At 45.0% G+C, this 25,858-nt stretch overlaps 1 protein-coding gene across 2 annotated transcripts in view; it reads left to right on the plus strand.

Annotated features, from left to right (window-relative positions):
- Nucleotides 1-1,820: 1,820 nt before the first annotated feature.
- The window catches only part of LOC118394666 (zinc finger SWIM domain-containing protein 5-like), a 51,355-nt gene continuing 27,317 nt past the window's right edge, over nucleotides 1,821-25,858 (plus strand). The window contains exon 1 of one of the 2 annotated variants that reach the window (XM_052463760.1): nucleotides 1,821-2,347. In XM_052463760.1, the coding sequence (XP_052319720.1) occupies nucleotides 1,858-2,347 (490 nt within the window). In that variant the 5' untranslated portion in view covers nucleotides 1,821-1,857. The remainder of the gene's footprint in view (nucleotides 2,348-25,858) is intronic. The other variant, XM_052463759.1, reaches the window with a different exon arrangement.

The following is a 25,858-nucleotide window of genomic DNA, read 5'->3' on the forward strand; positions in this document are numbered from 1 at the left end:
TGAAACCCCACCTCTTTAAGGAATACCTAGGATAGGATAAAGTAATCCTTCTCACCCCCCTTAAAAGATTTAGATGCACTATTGTAAAGTGGCTGTTCCACTGCATGTCATAAGGTGAATGCACCAATTTGTAAGTCGCTCTGGATAAGAGCGTCTGCTAAATGACTTAAATGTAATGTAAATGTAATACTGTATAATGGTTGTTGGGGTGGGATTGGCATTGGGTGTGGGGTCCAGGTGTTTTAAAAACTATTTTGGAAGGGATTCCTCATGTTTTACTCATTGGTAGGAATACGTTTGGTCCAAATTGGATGTTGGGTAGAATATGTATTTAATATGTTCTGAATTCTATAAATATAAATGGACACTTTGGGTACTATCAGTTAGCTTAATTTCTCAGAGATAAAATTATATTTCAACAAAATAATATTTTAGGAATGCTAATCATATCTGTTCCTAAATACATAAACGATTTCAGTGTGTCGAAATCCTCTTTCTTGTGCTTTTTGAAGTGGAACGACCCCAGGTTTTTCAATTTTCAAAGAAAATAGTGCTAAAAAGGATCCAAGTGCTGACAAGTGCTAAAATGGTGATAGTCTGCTAAAGAGTTATTAGACTACATATGTTATTTTTTACATTACTCACAACACGTACTGTATGACTTATAATGTGTCAATTTGATACAAAATCTGATAATGAATGAGAATTCTGAGGATATATATTTGCTGGATTGGAAACATTGAAGTAAATGATGTGGATTGAATTTTCCAGTTTGTGTCTTTGTAATTAATCTCAGTCAGTAAAGGTATGGATTTAATGGAGGGAAGGGTTTTTATTACTTGGATGTGTTCATTTTATTTCCATGTCATGTTTATTTCAGATTTTTTTTAAAATATTTTTTTAAGACAAATTTTAAAAAATATCGTCATCTTTTCCACTTTATAGGTCAAGGTTAAAGTTGAGGTGAGTAAAGATGTGTGTGTCTGTCTTAAGAGTTGCAGATTAGATAAATACACACACACACACACACACACTTCACGCATTACAAATCATATTTTCCCTAACCTCTAAACCTACCCCTAACTTTTAACCCAACCTTCACCCAGTTGGTAAACCCCAACCTTAACCCCAAAACCCTAAACCAACCCTTAAGCTTAATATAGCATTTGAACCATGACTGTCAAGACCTGAAACAAGTCCTGCCATTCAAAAATTATTACTGTTTATTACCCCAGGACATTTGGGTGAAAACCCTAAACCTAACATTAAGGTCCATATAATTTGAACAACAAGACCTGAAACAAGTCCTGCCATTCACAAAACACACCTACACACAGGACATTTGGGTGACACACAACACACCACATACACACACACACACACACACACACACACACACACACACACACACACACACACACACACACACACACACACACACACACACACACACACACACACACACACACACACATATAAAGACCGGGGTAGCAGTGGTGCGTTGTCAGTGCGGTATTGCCATGTGATTGGGGAGTGTTTGTTATTGGTTGTGACGTTAAACCCCTCAACACCCAGACCCCTTCTCCAGTTTCCACTAGATATCACAGCCACAAAGTAAAAATTGGCTATCGTGAAAAATCTGAAAAACAAACATGACTTTTTTTGGCCTTAATTAAAGGTTATGGTTCGGCATATGGTTAACAGTGTGGTTAATGTTAGGGTTAGGTTTAAAATTACATTTAAGAAGATAAATTGTATAAATGGGCGGGGTTTATAACTATGTGGCTGTGGTAACTTGTGACGACCTCCTCTCGATTCTGAAGCAGGTCGCCGGTCCTCAGTGTTTATCTGGTCGTCATGGCGGAGGGACGTGCAGAGCTACCGCCTCAGCCGCCGCTTCATCTATCTTTACCCCCGGCCAGCAAGCGACTGTGCTTGCGCCCGGCTCCCCGAGGGCCTGGTCCAGGGCCTGGTCCAGGTTTTCCGAACTCTCGGTTTCGCTGCCCGGAATCTCTATTGGACTGTGCGGCAAAGGCTGTAGCGGAGAAATGGGCCTTTGAGAGGGTGGAGGAGCGATTCGAGCGGATCCCAGAGCCAGTACAGCGCCGTATAGTGTACTGGTCTTTTCCGAGGAACGAAAGGGAAATATGTATGTATTCGTCGTTTCAGTGCCGCGTCGCCGGCGAAGAGGGTCCGGCGGTAGGAACAGGGGCTCCCGCTGGATCCGGGGCTGTCCCTGGAGGGGTTACCAGTACGACGGGGGCAGCGGGCACCGGAGATGGACTGCCTTTCCGTCGGGGCATTCGGCTTTTAGAGACTGGTTGTGTGGAAAATGTCTTACAAGTCGGTAAGTGGAACAATCACAGCACTTTGCCCCTGTCCCCCTTCTCCTCTTACACGGCTTTTCAAATTAGTCTGTGCCCCTAAGCCCTAACTCGATCAAGGAAGGGTAGGCTGGCATTTAGTAATGGTATAAGTTTTTCCATGAAAACAAAAGTATGGAAAAACTGGTCTATGTTGAAGCAATTTTAGCATAAGCCGACATTAATTTGGTTCGGATCGAATTAAGTGAACGGAGTGATCAAGCCTACATTAAATTCAGATGGCTGGCTAGGCTACTCTGTTTCTTTAGGAAGCCGGATACGTTGATCTGTATCAGCTCAGCTGTTAAAAAATTAAAGGGCTGTCAGTTGATAGATATTATAGCCGTTCGTTAAGTTGTAACTATTTTTGTGGTTTTACGCACATGATTTAAAACTAAGTAACATATCCATAGCCTCGATATAGCATTGACTCGCTTCACATTACGTTGTTGAGTCGATTGAGCCGACCCAGCTATGTGCTGGCAACATTTCAGCACTTTTTTTCTCCCTCCCTCGTCAAGGGCTATGGAAGGCTACCTACCCTTTCCTTGCGCTGGTGGGGGGTCATAACGTATCTCTGTTAGCGGCAGTTTTACACTCCATATGTTACAACTCGATTATATGTCTTTATTTGTGATAGAGGGTAGTTTATGTGAAAGACAAATACGCGTATTGAATATCTTATTATAATTAAACCAACGTAAGCCGACTCGATTCAAATCCTATATCTTTTGTTTATTTGCTCGTTGGACAGGACAAAGGACTCATAGCCAATAGTAGGTCTACGGAAAATATGTACGCAGTGTAAACCACGCATTGGACCCAAGTTTGGAAGTATTCATTAAAATTGTACAATTTGTAATTTCACAAAATAATATTTGTGCTGGGAAGCGGGAAATTTGTAGTCCCACTACTACACAATAGCTTTCCAGTTGAGATGATCGATATCCGTCTCGCATTTCCAAGGCGATCACTGCAGAATGGCAACCACTGGTTATTTTAGACAAAGGTACACTCCAGAGGCTCCTCTCTCCAACGAAATATTGTTTAATTCATGTGTCTGCCACTATAACATGTAAATGATGAAGAATTGATCATTATACTCTAAACCAATGGAGGATTTGATTGAAATGTGTTTTAGGGACTAAGCCCAATAAACATGTGGGTTTACACATCCTGAGGACTGGAAAAATAATAAAACCACGTTTTTATTGGCCAATAGTTTATAGCAGATCTTCAATGTGGAAATTATTTGATTTCATATTGTTTATGTACAGTATTACTTGACAATAATAAAAACACAACATATTGATATTCCATTCTAATAATTCTAATAAAGCCTAATGTTCATCCAGGTATAAAGAAATATGATAGCCTATAGAAATAAATAATCACTTAAATTATGCAGACAATGTGTGTCCAACAAGAGACTGACAATTTGTGAACTCAAGGGATTTCTCTAAGGAAATGTGTGGCAGAGTGTGAAAACACAACCAATATCAGCACGGTGGAGTCTGATTTGGCATTTTAAAATAAACTATAATGTGAGACACTTAACAGAGATAGCAGTAAATCATTATTTTCCCCTCAAGGTCAATACAGGCCTGTGTTTACCTTTTTATTAACCAAATGGAATGCAGGTAAATGTGATTTCTATGACAGATTATTTTATCACTTGGTTTTTGTGTGCTTTTTGTATCTCTAACATGATATATTTGTTTCTAACTTATGCCCAAAATATTTGGGGTACCTTAACTTTAACAGTGTTTACAGCACCGAATCTTTCTACGAAGTGCATGCATTTCTATGGTAATAACCAGCTACAGATGTGGGTTGCTTATGTCTACAAAATATTTAGGATAGTTTTCTACTTGCTCTATGTGACTGCCAGACCTAACCAGTTCCCTGTATAAACCTAAACTTACTTTGATTTTTCCTAGTGTTCCTGGTTCTCCAGGCCTCGACTTGCGGGGCATGTTGGCTGTTTATATACTAACTGCTTATATGAAGCTTTGGAGAAACATGTCTTCCGTGGAACACAGACCATTTCTGTTTGGCCTTTTAGTATCCTCAGTTAGTCTTTGACGACTGGGATTTCTTCTGACTTCTTCCTTGCTTGTTTGATGTCTCAGACAGAATACGCAACTCATACTAATCCAAAACCTTGTTACCTGCCTTGAGACGTTTAACCAACTGTCAAGGACAGGAGCAGACCTGTTGCAAGCTCTCTGCGATGCCTCATGTCTGGCTGGCCCACCACTCTTTCTCCCCAGAATTGTTATTTGCATGCTGCAACAGTAAGCCCAAAGTTCTTACTCAGTGCATTTCATGTTTTTATTTGTGTTAATGGGCACAAACTCCTCTGCAGTCAGGATAGTTTGCATGCAAAGGCTCACAAAATAAATGATCAGTGTTTGTATTTGAGAAATGAGTTAGTATAGGTGTGTTTAGCTGATGACAAGAATAACAGTTTGGCCCAGATACATGCCTTTGTATGGTTCATGGTAAAGTCCATTATTGCATGTAAACTCATCATATTGCATATATTGGCCTGTGCTCATAATCTACTCAGTCAGGGCTTTAGTCATAATTAGAATAATCACAGATAGTTGTGTGTGTAATCCCCCCCATCCCCCGCACATGCCTAAGCAGCCTCCTCATCACCCCCCCCATGCCAGGCAGTCTGATAAAGTCCTCAGAGAGGAGGTTCCAGCTTTGAGTCAGGCTTCAGGATTATTGGGTCATGCTTTGTTACCCAGCTGTAGAAAAGCACTTGTTCACAGAAGGGGGAGGAGGGAGGGTGTGTGGTGGGGTGGTGAATGCTATAAGCACGGTCCTCTCTCTACCTCACCATGTTGTTGCATAAAGCCCTAATAGGTCCCCTTTGAAGCTTCACTGACTTCAAGTTTTAATGTCACGCGCACAAGTACCGTGAAATGTCTTTGTTGCAAACTCTAAACCCCACAATACAGTAATCAATATCAGTGTAGTACTAAAAATAACACAAGGTAGAACAATAAACACACAGGAAATACAAATAAGTACACAAGAAAGTAAAGCTATATACAGGTTCAGTTTCAATACCATATTTACAATGTGCAGGGATACCGAGTGGTAGATACTGTATGTGTATGGGTGAGGTGGCTAGGCATCGGGATGCATGGAAAAGCAGAGAAGCAGCGTAAATGAAGATTGTATGTGAGTGCATGTGTGTAGAATCAGTATAAATGTGTGTGCATGTTATGTGTGTGTTGGAGTGTCAGTGTGCGTGAGTGTGTAGAGTCCTTTGGGTGTCCATGGAGACAGTACAAAACTAAAAACTAGAGACGCTGGGCATCCCGGGTGGCGCGTAGGTCTAAGGCACTGCATCGCAGTGCTTGAGGCATCACTACGGATCTGGGTTTGATCCCAGGCTGTGACACAACTGGCCGTGACCGGGAGTCCCTTAGGGCGGCGCACAATTGGCCCAGCGTCGTCCAGGTTAGGGGAGGGTTTGTCGTGGGGGGCTTTACTTGGCTCATCGTGCTCTAGTGACTCCTTGTGGTGGGACGGGCGCCTGCAGGCTGACTTCAGTCGTCAGCTGAACAGTGTTTCCGCCGACACGTTGGCGCAGCTGGCTTCCGGTTTAAGTGGGCAGGTGTTAAGAAGCACCGAAGGGTCATGTTTTGGAGGACGCATGACTCGACCTTCACCTTCCGAGCTCGTTGCGGAGTTGCAGTGATGAGACAAGATCACAAATGGATATCACGAAAAGGGGGAGAGAACGAGGCGAAGCAAAGTTTCTGCAGGATTATGCTTCAACAATTTAGCTCTTGAGATTCCTGCGAATCCGTGTGTGGCTTCTGGTCTGTAGAGAGGGTTTCAGTAAAAGGAGGTGACTGAACGTAGCCAGGTCCATTCCTAGTCATTGATGATGCACCTCGGCCATGACTCAAACAGGAGTCACTCCCCCTCTTGGGTTTTTGTGTGGCAGGGTGCAGGCCAAATTTGATCGTGCCTTTTTGGGTGGTTTGTGACTTCTTTAGAAATGAGACATTGCAAAATAATTTGTTTTGAACAAGTCGATTCCATGTTAAATGCTGTGGGGAGACAGCAGTCTGTCTTTTTTTCTCTGTCCCGTTCTGTTACATTCTGGCACTTTTACTTCCCTTCTACAAAATGGAAACTCTACCCATTTTACTAATGATGAGCCCATAGTGCCTGCGTTGTTTGATGGACATGCTTATCTTACAGCCAAGTTTGTAAATCGGTGCCTGTCATATTGGACGTTACTTAGCTTTTACTTAGCTATATAGTATCCATTATTTGTTTTAGATGCAGACACCTATTCTATAGTGCCCTAATGTTTCTAGTTCTTGTCGGTTTTGAGGCAGATATTAATTTGTTGCTCCACAGTGATGTCACTACTCATAGTTAGCCCCATATATCTGAAGCCCTTTGTCTTCCCAGCGTGAAAACTGTCATCTTTGTATTCTGGGCCAAATCTTACTCAGAACCTATACAAGTTTAACAAGGAACCACTAATTCTGAGCCGTCTCTCAACGCCCAGACAGACAATATTTAATCAAGACAATTAATTCCATGCATGCAAGTTTCAAAGAAAATCAGTAAAACAAATCTGCTCTTTACAGTTATTAGCAGTCTCAGGTTTGAAGGACACAGTCATTAAAAGCCTTTTCTGTCTCTGTCAAAGGAGGAAATTAATTTGGTCTGGGGAGGGGGAGGGAGGGGGGGCTTAAGTATGTAAATGCTTTAATCAGGAGAGAGCACAAAATGTTCATTCTGATAGAGAAAGGTGAACACACACACAGACTCTATAGTAGCTAGGCCTACACAATGTTGTTATGAAGTTGTAGGAATGTGTTATGTGAGCTGTAGTGTCTGACACGGAGTACAGACCATGTAGAAGAGGGACCATGTTGACTATAGCTATCCTCTTACATGCCACATATATTCTCCCCCAGGGCCCCCAGCACTGCTTCTTGTTTCCATGTGTTACAGTGGAACTAAATGATAACCAGCTACAGCACCATCCACATTCCACCCCTCTCATCTAACACGTGTTATCTGTAGTGGTTTCATAGCAACGATTTACCTTGGGCTCTGTACATTCTCACATACTAAAAATCAATAATAAGCGACCTTGCCTTTGCTGTTGATGCCCACCGCCTGCCTGGCGATACCCTCTGATTGACTTTATCGGTAATACACACTGCTCAGCACAGATCCCACGTGTCTTCAAATCAAATCACATTTTATTTGTCACGTGCGCTGAATACAACAGGTAGACCTTACCGGAAATGCTTACTTTACAAGCCCTTAACCAACAATGCTGCATTTTAAAAAAAGTAAGTACAAAAATATTTGCTAAAAAAAGTAACACACTAAAATGCCAACAATCAGGCTATGTACAGGGGGTATAGGTTAGTCGAGGTAATGTGTATGTAGGTAGGGATAAAGTGACTACGCATAGATAATAAACAGTGAGTAGCAGCAGCGTAAAAAAGGGGTCAATGCAAATAGTCTACGTAGCCATTTTATTAATTGTTTAGCAGTCTAATGGCTTGGGGGTAGGAGCTGTTATAGGCTTTACGGGCCTGACTTGTGTAAGCGTGGTAGAACATGGAGCTACAGGGAGCAATGGGGTTATTCATTCCACTGTCTGTCACTGATTTGTAGCTTCCACCACATTGCTAGGCTGGCTCTACCTCCTAGCCAGGGGTAAGGTTTAGATATCACCTCTTCTCCACTCCTCTCTGGCTGCCGTGGCCGGGCCCCATGCACATACCTGCTGATGTGTCGTGTGTCAGTCACTAAACATGCCGCCTTTATGTGTTTTATTGGAGCTAACAGCTTGCCGTAGCGCACACATGCACTGTTCCCTGATCAAATACAAGACACAGGCTCGAGAAAATAAGTGTAAAAGTTCCTATTGAAGTCGTCATGCCTCTATGGTGAGCTGTTTGTTCTCACACCAGCAGGTATGTATTGTCCAGTTATCACAAGGTGACTGCTGCTGCAATGTGACTCATTGTGACCAGTTTAGAGATTATTATTGAGCTACATTCAACCTCAACCGCCGGCCACGTTTTATTATGTCTACATGGAGCCAAAAGCTTTCCTGCCCGTTCCTGGACGAGAGACAAATGTGTAATAATGTTTGATTATGGATTTTTATTTTGTATTCACGTTTGGCTGTGGTGTATCGCTGTCATTGTAAGATGAGCATACAGGGAAAGCTGCTAGACTTGAAAGAGTAAGCCCTCAGACAGGTCTGTTGTGGCCTCATTTGGTTGTAATTGCCTAACAAATGCAAAAGAACACCAGGGGTAACAAAAAGTCAAGGAATGGAAAAAGCAGTTGGGATACACACTTAAATTGAATAGAGAGTAGGGAGACATTATCAACTTATATCCTGGGCTGCTATAAGATTGTGCGTAGCCAAGCAAAAAAAATCCCAATGCCTTCCTTTCTGTCCCAGTCTTCACATTTTGCCGTAGAGTGTGGCATCTGAGCTGGGAATGTAGCATAAAACTGTGAGAGGAGGAAATGCAGCCACAGAGCAACCAGCTTCTCCCATACAAGCCTTTTATCCAGCTGAGTTTTTGTTTTGCTGGGGGGTTTTGTGGCCAGTTCACATGGAAACTTAATTTTCTCTGTCTGGACTGCAGGGAAGGATAATGTATTGAAGAAAGGGTCAACTCTCCTGCCAAAGGGTAGAAGACACAAAGAAAAAGGAGCCACACAGGCCTCTGTGCAGTCAGCTATGTGTGAAACACTTAAAAAAAACTTTATTTAAGTCAGTTAAGAAGCTTGTGCTCCCAGTTAAGAACAAATTCTTATTTACAATGACAGCCTACAGGTGAACAATGGGTTAACTGCCTTGTTCAGGGGCAGAATTACATATTTTTACCTTGTCAGCTCAGGGATTTGACCCAGCAACCTTTCGGTTACTGGCCCAACGCTCTAACCACTAGGCTACCTGCCGCCACTTAGCACATTTCTGATGGGGAGACAGGGATTGTTGCTAAGATGTTTTAGCTTTTGGTGCACTTTAAGATCCTTGCTTAATTTTATTGACTCAATCCATTTCCAGTGTTTCACTGAATGAATGTGCTACATCTGTTTCTACTGAATATTGATCAAAACGAACAGATTCCATGCATGGTATGGCCACAAAGTAGTGGTCACATTTGCACACATTTTGTTTTCCAAAGCCACTTGATGCCCATTTGTCTGTCTGGGCTTTTTTTTTATTAGATTCCGTCTGAGTTTAATGTCAGTATTCCCCTCATTGCTTCTTATTGAAATTCCCCTCATTGATTGAATTAGTTGTCTTTACTGGAAGCTGAAGGTATGGTTCAAGGATATCTCTACTAATGGCTGTCCATATAAATGATAAACTATGGCCCTGTCTCTGTAGTTTGATTGCTCTAGAGACTGAGGTATGTGCCCCAAATGGTGCCCTATACTCTATATAGTGCACTACTTTTGATTATGGCCACTGGTCGAAAGTACTGCACCATGTAGGGTATAGGGTGCCATTTGGGGCGCATGCCTGGGATGAGGTACAGATTGCAAGATGAGCATCAAGGATTTTCTCAGCCAATTAGATTTGACCTTTTAACTCTGTCCATTAGAGCTGTGTTCAGTCACCATTGTTTGTTCTGTGAGGAAGAGCAAATGGGTAAATCCATTTGAATTCAATCACTTTTTGACAGCACCCCTTTTGATTGGAACCAAACCTTCCATACCTATTGACATTGTAGAAGTGCTCAGAAAGGGGCTTTTCGGGCCTGAATGCCAAAACATTAATGTGATAAAGGTGCTCAATGTTGACCAATTTTGTATACCCCACCATACCATGAGAAATCCATATCTTCATCACTGGAAAAGATAAACAGCTGAGATTTTATATATTTTAAAAGCTTACAAACAGGGCTGTTTGGAAATTTATTGAGAAAAAAAGTTTTTAAAAAATGTAATTTTGTCATCTTAAACGTCAATTATCTAAAAACCTGTGAACTCTGTTTACATATCCTCAGGGTCAATTTACATACACTTGGTTAGCGTATGCCAACGTAACTGTCATGAGAATCCATAATAAATAGCAGTGGTGCAAAGTACTTCAGTAAAATCATTTAGAGTACTAGTTCTTTGGAGTATCTGTACTTTACTACTTATATTTTTCACAACTTTTACTTCACTACATTCCCGAAGAAAATATTTTACTTTTGACATTTTCCCCGACAACCCAAAGAATGCTTAGCAGGACAGGGAAATGGTGAAATTGACGCACATATCAAGAAAACGCGTGGTCATCCCTACGGCCTATGGTTTGGCGGACTCACCAAACACACATGCATCTTTTGTAAATAATGTCTGAGTGTTGGAGTACGCCCCTGACTATCCCTACATTTTCAAAATAAGAAAATGGTGCTGTCTGCTTTGCTTAATATAAGGAATTTGAAATTATGTATACTTTTTGCTTCTACTTTTGATACTTAATTATATTTGTGCAATTTACATTTACTTTTGATACTTAAGTATATTTAAAACCAAAGACTTTTAGACTTTTACTTACATAGAAGTAAAACTGTCTATACTTTTACTCAAGTATGACAATTGGATACTTTTTCCACCAGTGATAAATAGTTGTATTTGTTATGTTCGCTATGTAGCCCTTGCGAATTATTGTTGTGTGTTCCTTTTGACTCGCCCGTAACACGCGCTCCAGCAGGTATATTTCACTGGTCACCCCCAAAGCCAACTCCTCCTTTGGCCGCCTTTCCTTCCAGTTCTCTGCTGCCAGTGACTCGAATGAATCGCAAAAATCACTGAAGCTGGAGTCTTATATCTCCCTCACTAACTTTAAACATCAGCTGTCAGAGCAGTTTACTGATCATTGCACCTGTATACAGCCCATCTGTAAATAGCCCACCCAACTACCTCATCCCCATATTGTTATTTCTTTTTTTGCTCCTTTGCACCCCAGTATCTCTACTTACACATTCATCTTCTGCACATCTACCACTCCAGTGTTAATGCTAAATTGTAATTATATGGCCTATTTATTGCCTTACCTCCCTAATCTTACTACATTTGCACACACTGTATATGGACTTTTCTATTGTGTTATTGACTGTATGTTTGTTTATTCCATGTGTAACTCTGTGTTGTTTGTGTTGCACTGATTTGCTTTATCTTGGCCAGGCCGCAGTTGTAAATGAGAACTTGTTCTCAACTGGCTTACCTGGTTAAATAAAGGTGAAAAAAAAGACATGTCCTATAGGAGCCACCTAATACACCCGAGCAGTTTATAAAGAATGTAACTAGTCTCGTTCTTTCTACATAACAGTATTCTCTCTTGAAATTGGACTTCATCGAGTTTCCCAGCCATAGCCTGCCTAGGCTATATGCCTGTGATCGAAATCAACACCGGTAGGCATATCATTATTGTTTTCAAATATGTATTATTGGCACTAAACTACACTAAATATACACTTTTTTAAACTATACATTTCACAATTGCAGATGTAACAATGCACAAGCAGTCTATTTGCATCACGTAGCCATGATTTAAAAAATCCAATTTGATGGCGTTGATGATCGTGGCCCTCCGGTTCTCTCATTCACAACTGTGCTTTCTAATTCCAGCACATGTTCGTTAACACACAGAAAAAATAAATACACTTTTTAGATCATTTCGGGTTAAACGTTTAAAAAAAAGGTACATTTGTATATATATTTTTCAATCTTGAAATTCTAACCGTTTTTAAGCTTTTAAATGATATCATACTCAACCGTTTGATCTTTTCCAGTGATGAAGACACGGATGCCTTATGGTATGATATGCAAAATGGGTCAGCTTTGAGCCATCTCCTGAATGTTTTGGCATTCAGGTCCAGGAAGTCTCTTTCTGAGCACTCTTTCCATGAGCAAACGTGTATGGAAAGTTTTGTTTAAATCTAAAGTGATTCTGGCAAAAAGTGATTGAACTCATACGGATTTACACAAATGTCAATGTCACAGACCAGGGGCTGCTACAGTTCTAACTCTTCAACCTTTCAATAGAAATGAAACAATTTCCCCCCAGACCTGAAAGGCAATGAGTAATGCTATTTGCAGTAATTTGAACCGATTTTGATTAGAAACAGACTGTTTCCCTTTAACATTTTGTCTTACAAAACAGGCAGTTACTATTGCAATGGTCACATGTGGTGCACTGAGGTTCTTGACAATGCAGTGCTATTACTATAAACAAGACAGAAACTGCAGCCCATGGCAATTCATTGTGGAGCGCATCAGCATGATGTTCTGTAAAGCCTTTTCCAGTTGTCATAGGAAATGTCTCTTAAGTGCTTCAGCATCACAATTGCTGATAGTTAAGTGAGAGAAAAGATAATAAAATGGCAATGTGAATTGTGTGGATTCCACCTCTGTGGTCTTGAGTTTAATGGTAATATGTCCAAGCCGACCGTGTCCTCTCTGAATTCATAGGTGTTCATGTGAGTGAGGTGTTTTACAGATGAAAACAGCCTATTATCGTAGAGCTTTAGAGTCTGCTAGCAACTCTACGCTAGCATCGCTCTGTTGTCAGTTTTTAGGTCGACGCCAGAGACGGGGGAGTGAATATCTAGGTCTAGGTGATTCAGAGTAGTTAAAGCCAGTTCCTGTTTTTGCTTAGAAAAATGGCACTCCCTATTAAATATTAATAGCCTCCTCAAGCTAAACACTTGCCTCTCTCACTCTCTCTTCTGCCTACCGGCTCTCTTTTTCAATATGGGCTAATGACAGGCCTGTGTTTCCCTGCAGTGGCTCTGCTGATTTGGCCCATTAGGCACTTGGTTCTCGCAGGCAGGCATCTGAATGAACAGATGACTGCGGAAAAAGGGGTGGAGGGCAGAGGAGGAGTGGGGAGAGAGGGGAAGAAAAAATAACTAAAAGGCAAATATGAAAGGCAGAGTAAATAAGCAACCTGTCACCTCCCCCACAAGTGATGACAAAAACAGCTAAAGTGCCCCGGCGAAGGAAGCTGGCAACAGAGACGCCTCATTAGGCTCCCCCAGCTCACCCTGAGACTCTGCACAGGAGGGAGGAAGTACCACACCATGCAAAGTGCAGCAGCAGACAGACACGCTAACATGCAGAGGGAGAGAGTGGACAGGACAGCCAGCTCCCCTCTCCGCTCGCCCCTCTTTCCCCACCCCGCAACATGATTCATGTGGGAAACATCTGCAGGGCTTTGTCTGGACCCCTAGCCCCCTCGCTCTCTTTTTACCAGCCCCTAACCCCAAGTTGCACCTCTTCCCCTCCAACTTCCCGGCTTCGCCCGGTCACTCGGCTCCAAAACAAAGGTGCTGCGGCGCAGTCTGGAAATGTAATCCAACATGGCCTCTGGCTGATGCCCGGCAGTGGAAGGAGACAGTGGTGGAACTTACTGGATGTGTCAGAAATAGCACCTGATTCCCTATGTAGTACACTACTTTTGACCAGGGCCTATATGTCCTGGTCAAAAGTAGTGCTTTATATAGGGAATAGTGTGCTGTTTCAGACGGAGCCATTGGCTCGGCTCAGTCCAACCATTTCAGATGAACTACAGCCCCCCATTATGAAACCAAACCACAAAGTTGGCTGTATAAGCTCAGCTCAGGAAGTACATTATAGTGACTCCTCTGGGCATTTATAAATGGTACTGGTATTCCCCTGTCATTTATACCGAACCGGTACTTGAGACCATACTCCCTCTCCTCCACCCGGGTGAGTGTGTGTGTGTGTGTGTGTGTGTGTGTGTGTGTGTGTGTGTGTGTGTGTGTGTGTGTGTGTGTGTGTGTGGTTCAATGGAGGGGATTCTGATAGTTGTCATGGTGTAACAGGATCAGTTGGCCTCCACCCCAGCGCCCCTAGAGCTCCAGCCTTCCCCATACTGGGCCACTGTGGAGCTGTTAGTAGGAATGGCTGCCTGACCTTGGCTGCTGTACCTCAGTGGGCTGGGCAGAGGCCCCACTATCTCCAGAGCATGACTCCCTTCAGAGATAAAGCTCCTAAAAGGGGGGAACCCACCCCAGCCTGTAATGCCCACACCCACTACCACCACCTCAATCCCTAAAATCCTCTTACTGAGCACATAATTATTATAAAGCAGTAGTAAGGCTGTTTATAAGCATGGTTACTACATTTAAGCAATAAGGCCCGAGGAGGTGTGGTGTATATAGCCAATATACCACGGCTAAGGGCTGTTAGGCCCTTAGGCATGACGCATTGTGGAGTGCCTGGATACAGCCCTTAGCTGTGGCATATTGGCCATATACCACAAACCCCCCGGGGTGCCTTATTGCTATTATAAGCTGGTTACGAGCGTAACTAGAGCAGTAGAAATAAAAGTTTTGTCATACCCGTCTGATATGCCACGGCAGTCAGCCAGCCAATCAGCATTTGGAGTTCAAACCATCCAGTTTATACTTTACATTATATTCTGCATATACATTAAAGCCCAGTTATTGACTGACTGGTAACCCACAGGTAAGGTTTATGCAGTAAGTAATGCAGAGGCAGCCAGGCCGGCGCGGCTGACTGGTCAATCATTCATCAGCACTCCTCAACAGGCACTTATTGAAATTTCAAATATGGATTTTTGTGGTTAATATCTACCATTAGTAGTTACTCACAGCTGTAGAAACATTTCAACAATTAGGCCAGGCAGGTCATTTGAATCAATGGTGCCACGTGAGCACTGAATGGCATGTTAGTTTTAGTTTTGTCAGGGCGTGTAAGTGGCTAGCTAAATACAGTTCAACTTGTCCTGTTGACACTGTTGCTGTGGTGGGGTTGAGGGTAGAAAGGAAGCGATATCTTCTCTCTGGCATCATATATTGGACGCCCCCCACCACCACTATCGATTTAAAATTCACATTTTCACCTAGTTTCATTTTGCCTCAGAAAAGAGGGGTGTGGCACGCTAAGCACTTTTTGTGCTGCGGCAGCAGACTGAAGCAGCCAGTGTGTGTGTCTGAACGGTGTAAATCAGTGTTGAAAGTGTTGTGCGTTATCTTGGGGATGGAACTGCCTGCTGCACCAATAGGATTACAGCACAACCGGCGAAAGAAGCAATTAAACATTATGCGATCAGATTCCCTCAAAGCCACTTTATTTCTGAAGTTCCCTCTCCTAATACAGTCTTTCATATCCTCTTGAGCCATAGGGGTAGTAGTGGGTCGTAATCTGTAAGGTTTCTGACAGGTAGACACATGGCTTGATGAAGGGACCAGGCTGTGAGCTCTGGAACATATTTCATGCTGGCTGGATGACAATAGTATTGCAGTGATAAAGAGACTGCATTAATGTCAATTCAGACACCATGTCTGAACCAATCATTTCCCTTTTTACGACTCCCTCTGATGCTGTGAAGGCCAGATAAGAACTTTCAACGTGAAGGGTGTGTGTGTGTGTGTGTGTTTTTACAATTGTTCCGCAATCTCTTAACTCTTACCAATCTCTTACCTTTATGTCAAATGATAAACTATTACTTTGACTCAAATGTGATTTTAGTCCTCATGGAAACTGGATCTATGCAGAGAACATAGCAGAAGGATAGATTTCTATGGCAGTACATTGAGGTTTAGAATGATAGATTTCTATGGCAGTACATTCAGTATACTCAAGTGATCCAATCTGGCAGCCCCGTACACCATTTGTTTTCATCAACAGTAAATGCCGCATTATCCTAGAGCCACACAAAGGCTGGCTGATGAAAGGCTATGGCTGTGCCCTTGCTCATCACACACACAGACACACACAACTGAACCTGGCTGAAAACAGGTGTCCCTCCCTGACCGACCATGGCTACATGGGGCTGAGGAGACGAGGTTTCGCACTGAAAGAGAGAGAAAAAAAACATTGACGGAAATATTCATGACCGCTACCTTTCATCATCTCTTGATTCTGGGGGCTGTGAAAAGGAGAGAGTGAGAGAGAAAAAAGGAAAAACCTCAAGTAAATCAGTGAGTGATTGAAGAGGCCTTTCCTGGATAATTCAGTTTGATTGGAGTCTCAGGCTGTCATTACTGACCCTGCCCAACACAGAGAGGAGAAGGAAGGCCCCTGACTCTCTCTCTCTCTGTCTCTTTGGAGCCGCTTCACACCACAGCCCTCTCCCTGGCCCTTTTGTCCTCTCATCTTCCTTCCCTAGTCACCTCCTTTATTCTGTCCATCACGGCTGGTCTCTGCCATTAGAGGTAGCAGGAGCCTTTGCACCCTGATGGTGATGCTGGACCTCACCTTGGGCATAATGGTGTCAGTTAGAGTTGATGAGGGGGTATTTTCACTGCTTTCCTGCTTTCAGAATGATAGGTTTCCGATAACTGTCTTCTGTGAAAAGCATTTTAAACATTATTTTGACCATATTAACGGAAGCCATTAAGCATGACTTCCTATGTGGTGTCCTTGTGATTTCACCTGTTTTCCCTCTACTTTTGTCCTATTTGTCACACGTACCCATGCACTTGAGGAAACAAGGCTATTATTATGCTCAATTGTAAGTTGTTTTATCTCCTCATTAACACGCTCAACAAGCAAAACAACAACACATATGTTTGTCTAATTATGGATAATCCCGTCCTATTTTAGTGTGGTGTCCTTTTGTGTGTCAGAACAGTCTTCCTCCGCTTTGAAAGTGTGCCATGCTATCCACAGCAGTCATGCTGGGAACTCCCCCGGGTAATGCAGTAAGGAGACCAGTAGTGGTGCTTTGAAACATATGCTCCAAGAACTACCATCAGACCTGCTCAATTGTCCAGTCCCCCCCCCTTCCTCCCTCCCTGCCTTTCTGTCAAGTCCAACATAATTGGGCCAGCCAAACACCTAGCTAATTGTGCTACTAACCTCATCTCTCCTCATTACTACTGGAATTGACCTAGTAAAGTACAGTAGAATAGTCTTTGTCTGTTGCTAGGTGACTTTGAGGCCAGTACTAGTAAAAAGAGGGTTGTCCTGCTACTGCTAGCCTTGGTTAGTGATTCAAGCTTTAAAGAATGTCTTTGACATAGAAGACTATACAACAAGCTCATATTTCCATTCAGTACCACTGTCTGACAGTGGACGCTATACCTGAGGTAGAAGTAAGACAAAGCTAATGCGTGAGTTAATCTCTTAGCCTCTCTCGTATTCCCAGTAGTCCTCCTGGTCATGTCTTTCTGGGGAAAAGGGGTTGTCCCTCCCTGTCTCCCTGCTCTCCCTCGGGTCCTCACGCGCCATAGGGGTTAAACCCGCCTCAAATGGCGCACATGTGTCATAAACACTCCCTGAGCTTTGAAGTCAATTGAGCTCCTACAATGGTCGCCTGCCTCTCAAGTTCCCCCAGTTTGCAAACCTAGAGGCCTCTCTTGTATATCAAGCAGCCTTTGTGCCACAGTCCCAACGTCAAAGTATACAGTCTCACTCCAGTCATGGAACACTGGATACCTATTCAAGTCATGTCAATGGTTTATAACATAACAGTGGAGATTTACTAACTGGCCTTTTGATGCTGCTTGGCTATTTTCCACCTTCACCAGTTAGTCATCCCACTGAGCATTCAACTCCAGTCTCCATTTTTAGACATAGGCTACTGTTGTTTCATGATATGACTGTTGTGGATTTCAGGTAGTTACAGAACTAGAATGTCTTTCAACAGACCGCTAGGTCACAGCCACTCTGAAGTGCACCAGGGAATTTGTCCCCGGGGGGCTTTTTTTCCCCTGTCTGATTTGTGTTCTGTCCTTGATGATTGGATGAAAAAAATCCCCCTCTCATCAAATCCCTCTATTAATATCTGCAGAGCTCCCCTCAGCCTCCCCTCCCTCCCTGCCTAGCCTGCATTATTAACAAGCCCTCTCCCAATTAAGATGGATGAGACTGCTCTTGAGGGTATTTGTTCAGGTAAGATCTCTGATTAGCATATCTGATGGATCTGCCTTCACACACTGATTAGAACCTTCCCAGAGGCCCCGGGGCCACTTTAAAGGAACAACTGCACAAATTAGACTTAGACCTAGAGCACACTGGGTTGCTAAAGTAGCCTGGCCACCAATGACTGTACCCCAACCCCCTGGGCCCACTTAGCCCAACCCCAGCCCCACTGCTGCCTGCTCCCCTTCTGTGAAGAAGCTGGCTTTTCATTCATTCATTTCTTATTAGGACGTGTATAACAGGATTAGTCTTCTTAGTATTTGGGTATGTGTAGAGAGTCCCTCCCCTCCTACCACTGTAACAGTGAAGCTCCCTCCTGCAGACTGTGTGTGTGTGTGTGTGTGTGGCTACTAAATGAGGCCAGTGCTATAGGAGAAGGAAGAGTCTCCTGTGTGTGGGTGTGTGTACAGGCCAGATGGGACTTGAGCTGCCAGCCATGAGACGAGATCTCCTCCTTCCTTTAGGAGTGTGGGAGGAGACAAGCTTTCTCATTGGGCCAAGTGTAATCCTTCTAGCGCGGCTTGGATACTAGCCCTCTGTGTTAGCCAGCTCCAATGCATATCATTTCAGGATATAGTACGCCAGCCCCTGCTTGTGGCTGATTAGCCATACGGTCAAAGAATAGGCCGACCTAGTAGACAGAGTGAGGCCTGATAATGTTATCAACACAAGGCCCAACCCAAATAGTCATGCAATGTCACCTATTTTTGGCGGGTGCTTTGCACTTCGCAGGATAATGCTTAATCTTAGACATTGGCCCATTCTAAGAAGGCCTACTTAGATTCTCTTTGTTTGGGCTGAGTTGCTGAAGGGCCCAGTAGTAGGCCGGCTAATCCTCCTCCAAATCTATATGTCGATACGTGTCGGAGTCTAGTGATCTGAACAGCACTCGCCCTCCGTCCGTCTGTCTGTCCAGAAAGGGGAAGAGGGACAACACGGTGAGGTTTTAAACTAGTTAAACTGGTTTTAGTTGGGCCTGTGGAATGCGTCCGTGTGTGTGCACATGCTCGTGCATCTATGTGTCTTCAGTGTGTCAGCCAGAGTTGTCCTGATTGCAGCAGATAGAGCCACTCCGTGATCTACTAACCCCACCTGCCTCTAATCTAGTTCTGTGTGCTGCTGCCCGTGCCTGGCAGGCAGCTGTAGCCAACCCCTTTGTTTTGATGTCAGGTACTGCAGAGGCTAGGCTAATGAAACCCAGTCTGGCTAGCACTGCTCCCCGCCTGCTCGCTGCCTGCTCCCCGCCTGCTCGCTGCCTGCTCCCTGCCTGCTAATGCCTGGCACGGGGGAGGAGCAGCCAATTAATAGCTACTGCAACACCTTGTTACTGGAGCATGAGGCTAACTGTCTGTCTGCCTGGTGGAGCATGGAGATGGGCTGAGCTGATTATCTTCGCTGTGCTTTCACAAGGGAGTTTGGTTCAAAATACTGAAAAGCATTATGTTGTGTTGCAAGGAAGTTTTGAATGTTGCTCTCTACACTGTTAGAAGGAAGAAAGTATTTTCTTCTTTTCCAGAATATCAACAGCTTTTCCTCCTCGTGATTCTCTTGTTCCTATTCCAGTCGTGGCCTGGCTGTGTTATTATTTGATTGTTTTAACCTTTATTTAACTAGGCAAGTCAGTTAAGAACAAATTCTTATTTACAATGATGGCCGACACCGGCCAAACCCGGACGACGCTCCTTCCTTTACCCTCCGACTAGTGATAATAGAGTTGGCCTCACACCCAGATACACGACAGACTAGCACACTGTCTCTTGTCCCGTTCTCCTTCCTTGCCCTGCCCTTTCTCTCTCTCTTTCTCTCTCTCTTTCTCTCTCTCTTTCTCTCTCTCTTTCTCTCTCTCTTTCTCTCTCTCTTTCTCTCTCTCCTTAAATTTTCAGTTTTTTTCTTCTTTGTATTGTAATGCCGGAGCTTGGCTCGGTGCCCAGTTTCATCTATTGATGTTGCTTTCCCCTCCCTCCTTGGTCCGCCCTGTCTCCTCGCTCGCTCTCTCCTTCCCTCCTTCCCTTCCTGCCCTTCCTCTCCTCTTGCTGTTGCTGTGGCGAGGGAGGCAGCATGTCACTTTGGAATGCAAACATGCACATTCCTACACGCATGCACGCACACACACACACACGCACGCGCGCGCCCAGCCCAGCATACACAGTGCCCTGGCAGCTCCGTGGGTCATTGTGTTTGGCACGTGGCCCTGGGTAGGGGGTGTGCCACCACCCTGCATCCCCTCTACCCCCTGCCTGACTCCACTGTGCCTTGGCAGACAGCTCCTGCTGAGTAAGGAACGGAGCCTCTCTCCTGCTCTCTGTCTGTATCCAGGCTAAATTGATAGGCAGCTGCCCACTTCTACAACCATACCCATGATTTAATATTCTGGAGGGCTATGGGGGGAACTTTCATTACCACACCCATGTGGTGTGGGAGTTCCAAGACTTTCTCTCCCTCCCCCTTGAGCAAATTATTTTTTTGCTTCCTCCTCCATGAGTTAATTATTTTTGCAAAATACCTACGTTTAATCTAGTTGTGGGATCGGCTTTCTCCCCCTCATTTCACATAGTAGCCCTCCCCTTCCCTGGCTCTCCTCTCCAGGCGATATGTCTGAACAGACAGAAACAATTCAAGGGGGAGCTTCCTGGCTTTCGATACCCCACAGCATAAAGGGGGTTTCACAATCCACATTCACATCCACATTCCTGAGCATAGTGGTGTATGATCCTCTTCCATGTGTGGGTTTAGGCTGAGCAGTGTAGCGCGGCCGGTCGCTGCCTGCCGATACAGGAAGAAGCTCTAAGCTGAGATTTGAGAGAGAGATACATAGTAGAAGGGTGCCCGGCCCTCAACTAAATGTGTGTGCCTGTGTGTGTGTGTGTGTGTGTGTGTGTGTGTGTGTGTGTGTGTGTGTGTGTGTGTGTGTGTGTCTGTGTCTGTGTCTGTGTCTGTGTCTGTGTCTGTGTCTGTGTGTGTGTCTGTGTGTGTGTGTGTGTGTCTGTGTGTGTGTGTGTGTCTGTGTGTGTGTGTGTGTGTGTGTGTGTGTGTGTGTGTGTGTGTGTGTGTGTGTGTGTGTGTGTGTGTGTGTCTGTGTGTGTGTGTGTGTGTGTGTCTGTGTCTGTGTCTGTGTCTGTGTGTGTCTGTGTCTGTGTCTGTGTCTGTGTCTGTGTCTGTGTCTGTGTCTGTGTCTGTGTCTGTGTCTGTGTCTGTGTCTGTGTCTGTGTGTACGTGCATTTAATTGCCTGGTGCTGGTAGTGTACTGTAGTACTAATAGAGGTGTTTGTTGTTACTGGAGTGGCCAGTGTTTGTCTAACAGCCTGCCCGGTCCTAGTCAGGTCTGTAATCAGGTAAAAAACAACGTTTTAATAACAAGGTGGTAGAGGGCAGCTAGCCAGCCTAGAGCTTTTCTTTGCCCATTCCTCCCATTTATCCACTTTGGTGAAGAAAAAAAAGAAGAAAGAAAACAAAATTTGAAAAACATCCCCACTTCTCACAAGGAAGGAAGAGAAAGTAGTTTGAGTATGGACCCTGTTGAAATCAGGCTTTTCTGCTTCGCTGTATCCCCCAGCTAACAGCTAACTCCCCCAAGGACGATCACCGGCGTGTGCCAAGTCAGGCGAGTCCAACTGGCGCTTGCCCAGTCCACAGCGTACGTTGTTGTTAGGGCTTGGTGTCTTTTTGTGATGGCAGCGACCGTAATGTGAAGAGGGAGGGACTGGGAGGAGCCATGTAGTTGAGATGACTGTGCCACTGTGGTTAATGGAACCTGAAAGAAAACCAAGTTGCCACTGTCTGAAGTTAGTTCAGGTTATTACTAGCATAGAATGACATGTAGTATCCAATCAGAAAGTAGCTCATTTATTGGATCTCTGTATAAAAAAAAAAACGAGCTAGTCCTCAGCCGTTGTCACTGCCCTTTACCATTGGGTCTAAGTCTGGGTCTGTGTGACTCTGCATGGAAAACATCTCCATTCACTGCAGTAGGATAGTCATGGGTCTTTATGCGACAGAAGGCCGAATGTCGGGAAAAGTTTCTCTGTTTCATTAATCGGTGGAGAGGAGGCGGGTTCAAGCCAAATCAGAGAAGTTGATTTGCTGGCTGTCTCTCTGTGGTGACCTCTCATAGGTGAGGCTCTTTAACCAGTCTGGAGTGCTGCTTTATGAATATTCACCACAGCATCCCCGGTGACCAAAGCAGTGTTTAAATCTACATAATTTGTCTTTAAGTGCCTTTCAGATGGCCTTTTCCTTTCTGTCGCTCTCCAGAAAAGGAGCCATGCTTATTAATCAAGCTCTCTTTGTGAGAGAACGCTACGGCTGGTCCAAAAGCTACTCAAACGCTCCTGCTGGAATGAAGGCGCAGGTCATTTTTAAAGCACTTGTATCAATGTCCATTCTCTTCAAGTAGAGCTTAAATGAGAAGCATTGGAGTACAGGGGGGAAAGCTGTGGGGCGAATGATAGGTAATAGGTGTATGTAGTGGAGTGTATATTTGAATGACTCACATGTAAGAGTTCTAGCTTGTCTAATGATAGTTGGTGTTTCCGGTTCTCTCCGGCACTGCAGCATGACACCCACAGATCAGCTCTTGGATTTCCACACGGGCCATGCTTGTTTTTACTAGAACCCATTGTCTACACATCCAGAAGTGTGAAGCTTGCATCATTGTTGGTTTAGTCTCAGGCCAGAGGAGAAAGACAACTTATCTGGCTTATTGTTTTGATTGTTTTTGGGGGGGGTGTCTATCAATACAGGCATCGCAGCCTAAAGGGCACTGAATGCATATGCCGCCCCCCCGACTCTCTGATCTGCCACCCCGATGACATGGCCTCTGTCTACCCTGAATGGAGCGCCATGGAAAGCTTGTATTTACCCATAGACATGGCATACAATGCAGAGCCATCTATGTGGAACGAGAGGAAGAGAAAGAAATAGTAAGCAGAACAAGGGAACATACCACCCTGGGTTCATACAACGCTCCTATTACGGCTCAGGCTCATGTGCCTGGTAGCTTATTGTGAGACCGAGAACTACGTCGTCTCCATGCAGGGTAGTTTCTACTAATGATGTTCCTTCTGTCTGTGTGGAATCTGGTACTATAGAATGGTGGCCCAGTGGGTCCATTGAGCGGGCTAGCTTTGGGTCCATTGAGCGGGCTAGCTTTGGGTCCATTGAGCGGGCTAGCTTTGGGTCCATTGAGCGGGCTAGCTTTGGGTCCATTGAGTGGGCTTGCCTTGGGTCCATTGAGCGGGCTAGCTTTGGGTCCATTGAGCAGGCTAGCTTTGGGTCCATTGAGCGGGCTAGCTTTGGGTCCATTTTTGGGTCCATTGAGCGGGCTAGCTTTGGGTCCATTGAGCGGGCTAGCTTTGGGTCCATTGAGTGGGCTAGCCTTGGGTCCATTGAGCGGGCTAGCTTTGGGTCCATTGAGTGGGCTAGCCTTGGGTCCATTGAGCGGGCTAGCCTTGGGTCCATTGAGCGGGCTAGCTTTGGGCCCATTGAGCGGGCTAGCTTTGGGTCCATTTAGCGGGCTAGGTTTGGGTCCATTGAGCGGGCTAGCTTTGGGTCCATTGAGCGGGCTAGCTTTGGGTCCATTGAGCGGGCTAGCTTTGGGTCCATTGAGCGGGCTAGCTTTGGGTCCATTGAGCGGGCTAGCTTTGGGTCCATTGAGCGGGCTAGCTTTGGGTCCATTGAGCGGGCTAGCTTTGGGTCCATTGAGTGGGCTAGCCTTGGGTCCATTGAGCGGGCTAGCTTTGGGTCCATTGAGTGGGCTAGCCTTGGGTCCATTGAGCGGGCTAGCCTTGGGTCCATTGAGCGGGCTAGCTTTGGGCCCATTGAGCGGGCTAGCTTTGGGTCCATTTAGCGGGCTAGGTTTGGGTCCATTGAGCGGGCTAGCTTTGGGTCCATTGAGCGGGCTAGCTTTGGGTCCATTGAGCAGGCTAGCTTTGGGTCCATTGAGCGGGCTAGCTTTGGGTCCATTGAGCGGGCTAGCTTTGGGTCCATTGAGCGGGCTAGCCTTGGGTCCATTGAGCGGGCTAGCTTTGGGTCCATTGAGCGGGCTAGCTTTGGGTCCATTGAGCGGGCTAGCCTTGGGTCCATTGAGCGGGCTAGCTTTGGGTCCATTGAGCGGGCTAGCTTTGGGTCCATTGAGCGGGCTAGCTTTTGGTCCATTGAGCGGGCTAGCTTTGGGTCCATTGAGCGGGCTAGCTTTGGGTCCATTGAGCGGGCTAGCTTTGGGTCCTTTGAGCGGGCTAGCTTTGGGTCCATTGAGCGGGCTAGTTTTGGGTCCATTGAGCGGGCTAGCTTTGGGTCCATTGAGCGGGCTAGCTTTGGGTCCATTGAGTGGGCTAGCTTTGGGTCCATTGAGCGGGCTAGCTTTGGGTCCATTGAGCAGGCTAGCTTTGCGTCCATCAGTGCTTCCCTTAGAGGGGCTGTCACTGGTGAGCTGCTCTTTTTCAGAGTGTCAGGGCCATGTGAATGAACGGCTCTCGAGCGATAAGGCCTTTTCTTTGTAAACAGAACAGAGCCAAAGTGCATTGTGTGGTATTGTTTACTGAGCCTTTTATTCTGTCTGCATGCGCATGTGTGAACGCGTGACGTTATTTGGTGCGGGCCTGAATGGGCTGGTGTCAGTTTTATCCTGTCCCCCAGGTTATTGAGTTCACTTGTTTTTGTGCTCTGAAATAAACTGACAGCAAAGACAAATCCCCTGTTATAATCTTTATAATATGAACGCCACATGTTGGGGTTTTCTGCTGGAGAGAGAGACTGATATTTCACTTACTGAATCCGGTGGCAAATATCACAAAGGGACTGTGAAATTACCATTGCATTGTTGAAATGGCTACTTTACCACAGCCACAGTTATAGCATTTCTCCTTCATTGCAATGCTCCTGTGCTTCAGTGATTGAAAGAAAGGAATAACATGGGTGATGTAATCTAACCAGGGACTTGGGATTCTGTCTGTCTTTTGGAGGAGCCTATTCCAATCCTAACACTCCCCAGCACACATTACCCATTCAAAGGTCCCAGCCAGAGCCAGCACTGAGAAAGCCTGTCTCACCCTCTGACTAAATAACATCCTGTTTCACCGCAGTGCTAGGTAACCGGGAGCGAGTGTGTTCCGAGCGCCATCAATGCCTTTTGGCACCCCCTGTTGTCTCCGGATCTCCTTTCTGTTCTCCACACATCTCCTCCTCTCTCTTTCTCCTCCGCTCTCTTTCTCCTCCTTCTCTTTATCCTCATCTTTCTTCTGCATGCAGCATCTCAGTGGCAGCGGCAGTGGTGTCCAGGACCCTGCTTCCAAGCTGACGCCTGCTAACCGCTGTTTAAGCTTTGTGGTGAGCCAGGCCCTTGCCTGAGGCCTAGACAGACCCGGCGAGAACAAAGAGCTCCTGTGAATCCTGGGCCCAGTGGGCAGCCGGTTCAGGGTGAATAAAGCAGGTCACGGCGAGATTAAGACTGTACTGTGTGCATGCGGAGGGGAGCGGGGCGCTGGCGCATCATTGGGCTTTTTCAGGGTGCATACCAGCTCACAAGGCAAACAGAAGTAGAGGGGATAGTCCTT

Source organism: Oncorhynchus keta, chromosome 15, assembly GCF_023373465.1.
Source record: "Oncorhynchus keta strain PuntledgeMale-10-30-2019 chromosome 15, Oket_V2, whole genome shotgun sequence".
NCBI lineage: Eukaryota > Metazoa > Chordata > Actinopteri > Salmoniformes > Salmonidae > Oncorhynchus > Oncorhynchus keta.